Source organism: Chinchilla lanigera, unplaced genomic scaffold, assembly GCF_000276665.1.
Source record: "Chinchilla lanigera isolate Chin_1 unplaced genomic scaffold, ChiLan1.0 scaffold00014, whole genome shotgun sequence".
Taxonomy (NCBI): Eukaryota; Metazoa; Chordata; class Mammalia; order Rodentia; family Chinchillidae; genus Chinchilla; species Chinchilla lanigera.
In genome coordinates, this window is record NW_004955415.1 from 12265043 (window position 1) to 12273630 (window position 8588).

At 46.6% G+C, this 8588-nt stretch overlaps 1 protein-coding gene across 4 annotated transcripts in view; it reads left to right on the forward strand.

Annotated features, from left to right (window-relative positions):
- The window catches only part of Diaph1 (diaphanous-related formin 1), a 116810-nt gene extending 108891 nt beyond the window's left edge, over positions 1 to 7919 (forward strand). For all 4 annotated transcript variants that reach the window (XM_005380731.2, XM_013512217.1, XM_005380730.2 and 1 more), the window contains one exon: positions 5986 to 7919. In XM_005380731.2, the coding sequence (XP_005380788.1) occupies positions 5986 to 6140 (155 nt within the window). In that variant the 3' untranslated portion in view covers positions 6141 to 7919. The remainder of the gene's footprint in view (positions 1 to 5985) is intronic.
- Positions 7920 to 8588: the final 669 nt, after the last annotated feature.

Here is an 8588-nt window from a genome sequence, read left to right on the forward strand (position 1 = left end):
TTAAGTGGCTTACCCTGAGCCAGAGCCTCTAAACGGAATCGTGGAGATAGAGGACAAGTGATCCCCGCATTAGTGTGGAGAAGGATTAATGAATAACTTTCCCTTGAGGGAAGGAAACTTGCAGTGACCAAGAGACTAGTTGAAAAGAAAGTGTGGCCACCGTGGCTCTCACTGGGAGCTGACCTATACCATCATGTCTAGTGAGCCTTTTGGGGCTAGAGTAATGGCTCTCCCAGCTTGCAGGGTGAGACGGCATTAAAAAGTTTTCGCTTCTGTAGGAGTAAAATTTGTGTTCACTATGTTGGGTGGTACACTTCGTAGGCCCAGTTGATAAGAGATTTATTTGGAGGTTATTTTAAAGAGAAGAGTTGATGTCTGGCTTTGGCCATTGCTGAACTATTAATATGCTGATGTGTCTGGGGCCTATAGTACCTGTCACAGTTTGGAAAAAGGACCTACTGATCAAAGGTACAGGGCATACAACCCCACATAGACTTGGGGTCCTGGCCAGATCTCACAGATCATCTGTAATGGCCCTACTTCTACCCATACTGAATACCTACAGGGGGAGTCTCTTCTGGGGACTCATCTGTATGACCTTAAAACCTTCCCTAAACAGGAAGATCCCTAGTCACCACTTGTCCGTTTTATGGCTCCCTTAAGTATAGGCTCACTAAAGGGAAGAAGACATCGGTGTGAAGATGTAACTGTCTGGGTTAGAGCATTTAGTCTTGCTCGTAGGCACCTGGGTAAGAGTACAGCTGACAATACCACTTTGTATTTGGTCTTAGAGGTTCTTGCAGCATTGTTTTCTACCCAGTGTATAAGGTGATACAGCTTCACATTCACTATTAAGCCTGACAGAAATACCTTACATTACACTTAAGGTCTTCTACAACCCCCTTGGTTAAGCATCAGCCTTCATCACACTGATGGGGAATTCCCTTTTAAGCCTCTTCCTGTGAACTGTGCTAGCATCCCAGATGCTTCCTGTACAGAGGCAGCCAGACAGCAGTGACTTCCCTCTGCTGGGGAAGTCCCAGGCTCTACTTCGTTCCAGGTGGGAAAACAGGACTTACAGGCAGAGGAAGAAGGGATTTTGTCAGAACCTAATGTTTCAGCAGAAGACCCAGTAATCAGAGTACTGTCTCCCAGTGGAGAGGGAATGGGAGACTTACTCCTAGGAAATAATGAAATGAAAACAAGAATTGCCTGATTTTAAAGAGGTCCACCATCTCTTTTTGGGCTCCGGGTTTGCTAAGCATTGCTAAACATAGCTGGGAGAAGCTATCAGGGGAGACGTTTCCAGACACACTGTCACTTTTTAGACTGTGGTTCTGTCACATCATGCAAACTGAAACAGAAGGTCCGGCATCAAAGTAATGAACAAAGCATGTAAGACTAAAGTGGGATCAAGGACCCAGAGTCAGATCAGCATCCATGTGGTGCTGTCATGTTACCTTAAACAAATCACTTAATGTCTCTGAGACTTAGTTTCTTTATATATAAAGTGCAAATTCATCTCGAATGGTTGCTTAAGGTCCCTAAATAGTATTTTTACTTTGTAATTTTATAGTGACAGGAGGATTACAAAGAGAAGGGAGAGACTGGAACTAGAAGGCTCCATTCTCAAAATACAAAGACTTCAGGGGCTTTGGGTTTCCTCTGGGCTTGCTGGACTCGGCTGTTCTGCCCCTTGCTTGGCTATCTCTGGCTCTTCCTCCTGGCTGATTACTAAGAGCCGAAAAACAGAAATACTGTCAAGCAGATCTGCCTCATAGTCCTCCTCATTCCCAACCAGGCAGCTGGCCCTATTCAAAGACACTAGTCTTTTCCTTAGAATTTAAAGGAATGTTCAGATCTTCCGGTCTTTAGAGACATGAGGGAATGACCACTATACAAAGACCCATTGAGGAGCTGGAAGAGGAGTGTCACTATCAGAACTGGTTCATTAAAAGCAACATGTAAACTGCTGTGACCTGCTGAGTGCGGCAGAACAATGGTTTGAGTGTCAAGGAGAAGAATCCATGTGATTGTATTATAGCTACTATTTCAGGCCCATGATTGAGTCAGCTTGTGGTTTTAATGACTCAACTTTATCTCCATAGCTGAATTATAGCCTCTTTTATACACAGACCATTTGCTCACTGAGATACAGCCATTCATCCATCTCTCCCTCCCTTCATCTCTCTCTCTTTCATTTTCTCTCATTTATTTATGTATTTAGTTTGTTTTGTTTTGTTTTGAGACAGGGTTTCACCATGCAGTTCAGGCTGACCTTGAACTCACTTGTAGCACAAGCTGGCCTTGAACTCATAGTGATCCTCCTGCCTCAGCCTCCAAGTGCTGGAATTACAGCCATGCACCACTAAGCCCAGTTTCCCTTTCTTTATTACTTCCTAGCTTCTTAGTAAGCTCTGCCTATACCAAAAAACAGTAGTGTTGGGAAAACTCACAAGACTCCTCATGATTAGTTTCTAGCCTGCTAATAGACGAAAGGGATTCAGACCCAGGGAAGGACTTGACCAGGTCTACATAGCTGGCTAATGATAGAGCCAAAATCATAGCCCACTTTTGTGAATCTAGGGCTGTTTCCACTGATTCTGCATAATTAAACATGAGATAAATGGCCCCCTATAGGGGCCAGAAATATTCTTTTATATGGTCTAGCAAGGATAGCCCTGGATGTGGTGAAGTTTCATCAGGAATATCTTCCAATGATCATCTGTTTTTTGTTTTGTTTTATTTTTTCTGGAGACAAGGTCTCACTATGTGGCCCAGGCTGGTCTTGAATTCCTGGCTATCCTCCTGCCTCAGCCTCCTGAATGCTGGGATTGCAGATGTTTGCTACCATGCCTGGCCTGATCACCTCTCTTGCAAGGGTTGTTAAGAGTATTCCTGTACCACTATTTCTCCTCTCTCTTTTGTAAAAATAGGACAGAAGGTATAATTAGGAGAGCTTTAGATAATAATGAGTTATTTAGAATGGTAATGATTGTCCCATCTGTCCTAGTTTCCTCTTCCCTAAGGAAGCTTATTAACAAGAGCACTTCCTCTTTAGTAGTAGTTCCTAGCCTGTCTTTTATAGAAGTTTTTTTTCCCAAAACCATTAACCTTTTTCTCTCTAATTCATCTATATTCCTAGTGGTGTGTGATTGATTTTACTGATCTTTTTATCCTAGCCTACTCATGACTAGTGGGAACCTGGCCTCAGAGAGCTTTGGCCAATGTCCTAAGCTTGTTCCTTTCCTCTACAGTCCAGGACCATCCTCTTAGGAGACGAGCCCACAGATCCCATCCAGTCAGAGTATCGACCTGGTTCTGTGACTGCATTTCACTAGTGTTATTAAGTACTCAAGTTCAGAAAAAGGTGGTGTCAGTTTTGCTTGATTGTTAAAGCCACACTTCATAACCGTGGCATTACAGACAGTGGAAGCTGAGAAGCTTGGGTTTGGTTGGTTATGCTGCTGGTTCCAACAAGAGCTTTCCTATCCCTCACCTTTCAATACTTAAGGGGGAAATTTCTGCCTACTGACTCTCTGCTTCTGGTTCTTATGAAATCCGTAGTATATCAGAAGCTTCTTGAGTCTGGGAGAATCCTAAAACCCTGCTGAATTAGATACAACAGGTAGGTATCCTCTTGATTTACAGAAAGAAACCAAAGAAGGATGCAGCTTAAGACTTGCACAGTAGAAGTCTGAAGTCCAAGACAGTGTCCTGAGGTTCATGTTCTTTTCCCAGCATCCAGAGCCAGAAGTTACATATTTCAACACATACACTAGATGTATGTTGGCATCACACACACAGATGGTTGCAGTATTTTTTTCAATTGCTTAATAATTCAAAGAGGCAACAAAATGGCATGAATATACCTCAGCTGTACAACACTTGCTTAGCATGTGTAAGGTCCTGGGTTCAATTCCCTGTACCATCAAAAAGAAAAAGAAAAAAAATCAGACCACAGCCTTCCTGGACATGATACGGGGTCCTACAGGAGCAAGTACTTCAGAAGACAGTGAGCACCAAGCAGGTTCAGCGGAGGGTCTGCTGGTGAGGAGAGACTGCAGAAGAAAGGTGGAGACGTGTACATATGCAGAGCAGGATAGTCACAGACAGGTGTACTCCATTCCTTACCTCTCACCTACTGAGGCAACAGTTGTGTTCCTAATCCCATGAGCGGCTTGGTGAAGACCCCAAAGTCTAGGTCACACACCTCTGATCCAGTAAGCCCTGTGGGTGTCGGTCAGCATCTTTACCATTCTTTCCCCTCTTGGTAGACAACCCTTTGTGCCTCTGGGAGGAGGACACCGAGGAGGAGGAGACCTAGAAGTTGGTAACCTGTGGGCATGCCGTGTGCTCCCCGTCCGACCTGTGGGTAGCCATTGGGCATGGAAACAGTGGCTCTGGGCCAGAACAGCAGCAAGACTGATGAACCTGGTGAAGACTTGGGCTTGTTGAACGTTTGGCTTCTTCCTGCCTAAAGTTTTTTGCTGGTCCAAAGGAAGGACTTTGTTCTTTGGTCTCCAGGAAGTTTTTGGTTTAGGTTCTTTTTAATTAAAACACCATTTTAAAGTACAGTATACAATTCACTAATTTTAGTATAGTTACAAGATTGTGCAGTTATCACTACTCTCTACTCCCGGAATATTTTCATCATCTCTAAAAGAAACTTTTAAAAACCTCTAATATCAAAGTTAGCAGTCCTTTTTTAAAACTCATAAAAATTATATATTTATGAGGTACTCTGTGATGTTTTGATGTATGTACCCATATTGGGTAATGTTCAAATCAGGGTGAACATAGCCACTCAAACATTGATCGTCCCTTTAAGGTTTAGTCACTTCTGATTCTCCTCTTCAGGCCCTGGCAGCTACTGCTCCCCCGTCTCTCTGGAGTTGTTGGGCTGGACACTTCCCAGAAAGGGAGTTGTAACATATGTTACCTTCTGTATCTGGCTTTTTTCACCCAGCCCCTCTTGTGTACACCCAGTCTCCATGCTGCTTCTCGAAGGGCATGAGAAGAGGCGGACATCATGAGAGGCACGGTTACCCCAAGGAGCTGCCTTCCTGTGGAGGAAACTGGGGCCCTAAGTCTGGATTCCATGAATGAATATGAATGTGTGGGGGACACATCCCCTCAGTTGAACAGAAACACATGGATTGATTGATGGTTCTCTTTCTATGCAGGTTGCCAGCTGGAACTGTACATTCCCCTAGCCAGGGTTTTTAATAGGGTTCCCCTCTTGGCCATCCTTAACCCCAGCTGTGCCTTCTCTGACATCCACATACACACTTGTTGTACACATCTCTTAGGGCCCTTGAAGAAGTGGGAAAGAGCCAGGCGTGTGGGTATTAGTTGTTGGAGGAGTCAGTGCATGTGATGCCGGTGAGTGGCTGCTGTTTCTCTTTGCAGTACCCCTCAGCAACCTGCCAAAGAACAGTTACAAGACTGTGCTAGAACCAGCCCTCTTGGGGCAGACTGAAATGTGTTTTGGCCTAGGACAGTAACGGTAAACCTTTTAGAGCGTCGATGATACGAACAGCCTGCTGTGGCACCCAGGCCATAGGTTTACCACCATTGACTTAGAAGCTGTCTGAGGACTAGCAAGAGAACAAAAAATACACTATGTACTAAGCTTTTGCCTTTTAAATTCCACCAACCCTATGATGAGAAAAGTATTGAATACCTCAGCTCTCTTTAAGTGTGACACAGCCAACACATAACCCAGTTGTCTAACTACATTCAAACCTTGGTACTATTGTCACCGGGTAAGCAAGGGCAAGGCTTGCTTTCCTATTATACCACATCTTAAATTCTTCGCCACCCAAAGGTATGTCCTGCACATGTCTTCTCCGAAAAAGGGCCTTTGTGAAGCTGAAAAGGCAGCCATATTTGCATGGCTTCTGGCTGAGTGTTTGCTGTAGAATTTGAAAGCAATTAGAAATTAAATCTTCCATGGACGAGATCTCCTGTCTTCTCTTGCAGGCAACAGGAAGGTCGGGTGTCTCGCATCTATGCTACCTTCGGACCTGATCAAGGATGATGTCATAACTGCTGTTCCTACCAAGATGTCCAAGAACAATGAAGGAGTCCCCACAATCCTAGAGGAAGCCAAGGAGTTGGTTGGCCGTGCAAGTTAACCTTGGTCCTGCGGCCATGGCAGCCCCTAAATGAAGCCCAGACTGTCCTGCCCTGCAGCATATGCCCAAAGGGTCAGGGGGATGTTCGTCTGGAGCGGCCACTGCTATCACCCTGACTCTTTCTGTCTGGCCTGCTGCTCTCTGAACATCACATACATTTTCAGCTGCCTGGAGACCAAAAGGGCTGCGAGGGGGAGGCCTGAGCCCAACCCAGCCAGCCCTGGCCATTGTGTTACCAAAGCAGGGTCTGTGTTTGCTGCCTTAACCCTGTCTCCTCTGTTACTCAGAGGGCCTTTACTCAAACAAGGCCCATCCTGCTTTCTCAGCCCAACTTTCTAGTGGGCCTTCCCTAGGTCAATCTTGCTGGCTTTGTGCTTCTCTTTTGTGGCTTCTCCAGCCCTGGCAACAGCATGGGGCTTATGAGCCTTTGGGCTAGAGCCTTCTTTCCTTACTATCACCTCTGCTCTTTCCCTTATTGGCTGTTGTTATTTATTACTAATGCTGTGGCATTGGGAGCTGCTTCTGAGGAAGCAGGGAGCAAACCCACCTTACCCACTTTCCTGGGAAGGGGCTCCCAAAACTGAAAGGATCTGGACTGCTCTACCTGTGCTGAGCCTGTGGGCAGGTGGCTGGGGCATAGTGACAGCATGGCCCACGTCTCCAGCTTGCTGCCATGCTTTGTGTCCTTGCCTCCCTGAACCCTCGGTACCAGCCCCAGGCTACTGAGCCAAGGTCCCTTACGCCTTCCCCCGGGCTTCGGTGCATCTCACCTGGAGTATGGACTGTAGTGTGACCATCCTACACCTCACCCTCTGTCTCCAAGGAAATGGGAGGTGGAGCCTCCTGGCTGAGAAATTGTTTTGCAAATGGATCTATTTTTGTACAAAGAAAAATTTTTTTAAAGAAAACTTCCTTTCCCCTTCCCCCTCCATAATCAAAGAGGCTTTGATGATAGATTCAGAGTTCCTGGGATTTCTCTTCATAGGCTTAACCACTTCGCCTGCCCTTGGACCCTGGCCTCAGCCGTCAGACCCTCTGAACTCAGAGGCCAACACAGATGCTCCTCCAGCGTCAGTCTGAGGCAGGAAGAATCTCTTCTGGTGGGGCTGGGCCAAACCTAAGAGTTATAGGAACTCTGAGGCCACAGATTTTATGAATTTAATAAACTACCAAGCCAAATGTACAGATGCTAACTGGATAACCTGAGAAGTGGGCCCAGAGGCGCTCCATACACCGTACCCCACTACCTTCCTAACAGTGGGCAGACTGAACTGTTGGGTGGCCCCCAACCTCAGAAAGCTCAGGTTCTCTGGCTTAGGGTGACACCTTTACCCTCCTATGTCCCTTTGAGCTTCCCACGCCAGTTACGGAGAGAATGGCATTGTTAAGGATAGGCCCAGAGGTACACTTGTTAGAGCAAGGGGGGTGGGGTTTGGACTCTTGCTGGAGACTAGAGAGGGCCTTGGGACCTGGAAGGAGGGTTCTGGCTGCTAGAGCTTATGTCTGCAGAGGCACAGGCAGTTCCTCAGAGCTGTTCCCGGGAAGACTGGTGCAGGAGGCCTGTTGCTCTCTTGGGTCACCTCCTTCCTCTTGTTCGCTGACATCTGGGGCTTTGACCCTTTCTTTTTTAATGTACTTTTGCTAAGATGCATTTAATAAAAAGGGGGGGGGGTTGGGGACAAAATTCAAACCTATTCTCTCACCTCTTGGGCTCCTGGGATGTCATCACTTCCAGTTTGATAGGTTTCCAACTGTTAATAAAACATTGAACAGCACCTCTTTCCAGCCTGTTTTGTGAAGTTTTGTGCTAATTTCTTTTCAGTCTAGTGGAGGGTCCTTTACTCTTCTGTGTCACAGCCCTGGCTGGCCTGATAAAGCTGTCACAAAGCCAAAGGTGCCGGACACTGAGTACAAGGCTCAATCAATACTTGGTGGCTTCTGTCTGGCCAGAGCTCCCCTCAAGGCTGTTCACCTTCTGTAAAGAAACAAGATGTCCAGTCCAGCTTCCTGTCTTTTCCACATCCCTGCTGCTTGGCTTGGGGTCCTTTTCTTATTCTCACACTCTACTACCCACTTCCCCACCCCCGAGATGTGCAGTTTCCCAGCAGTATCTGTGCCTCTTTTTCTGATAGAAGTCTCAGACTCCCGTCTTCACACCGCAGGTTCTTGGTGGCCACAGACCACACTGGAAAAGTAGAGGAGCTTAGGCTGGGCTGAGAACCCGAACCTTCGCTGCAGAGGTCAGAAGCCTGAGATCAGGTTCCAGCGGACTTGCCTCGCGTCTGGGCCTGTCTGGGCCTGCCCTGACCTGTACAAAGAAACCTACAAGCATTGACCGGGGCCCAGGATAGGCGGGGACCACAAACCCTCTGAGCAGCCTCTGGAGCTGGATATAAAAACCATTTAAATAGCTCAAGACCTGGGCAGCTGCCTTCCCGTGTGGCCGGA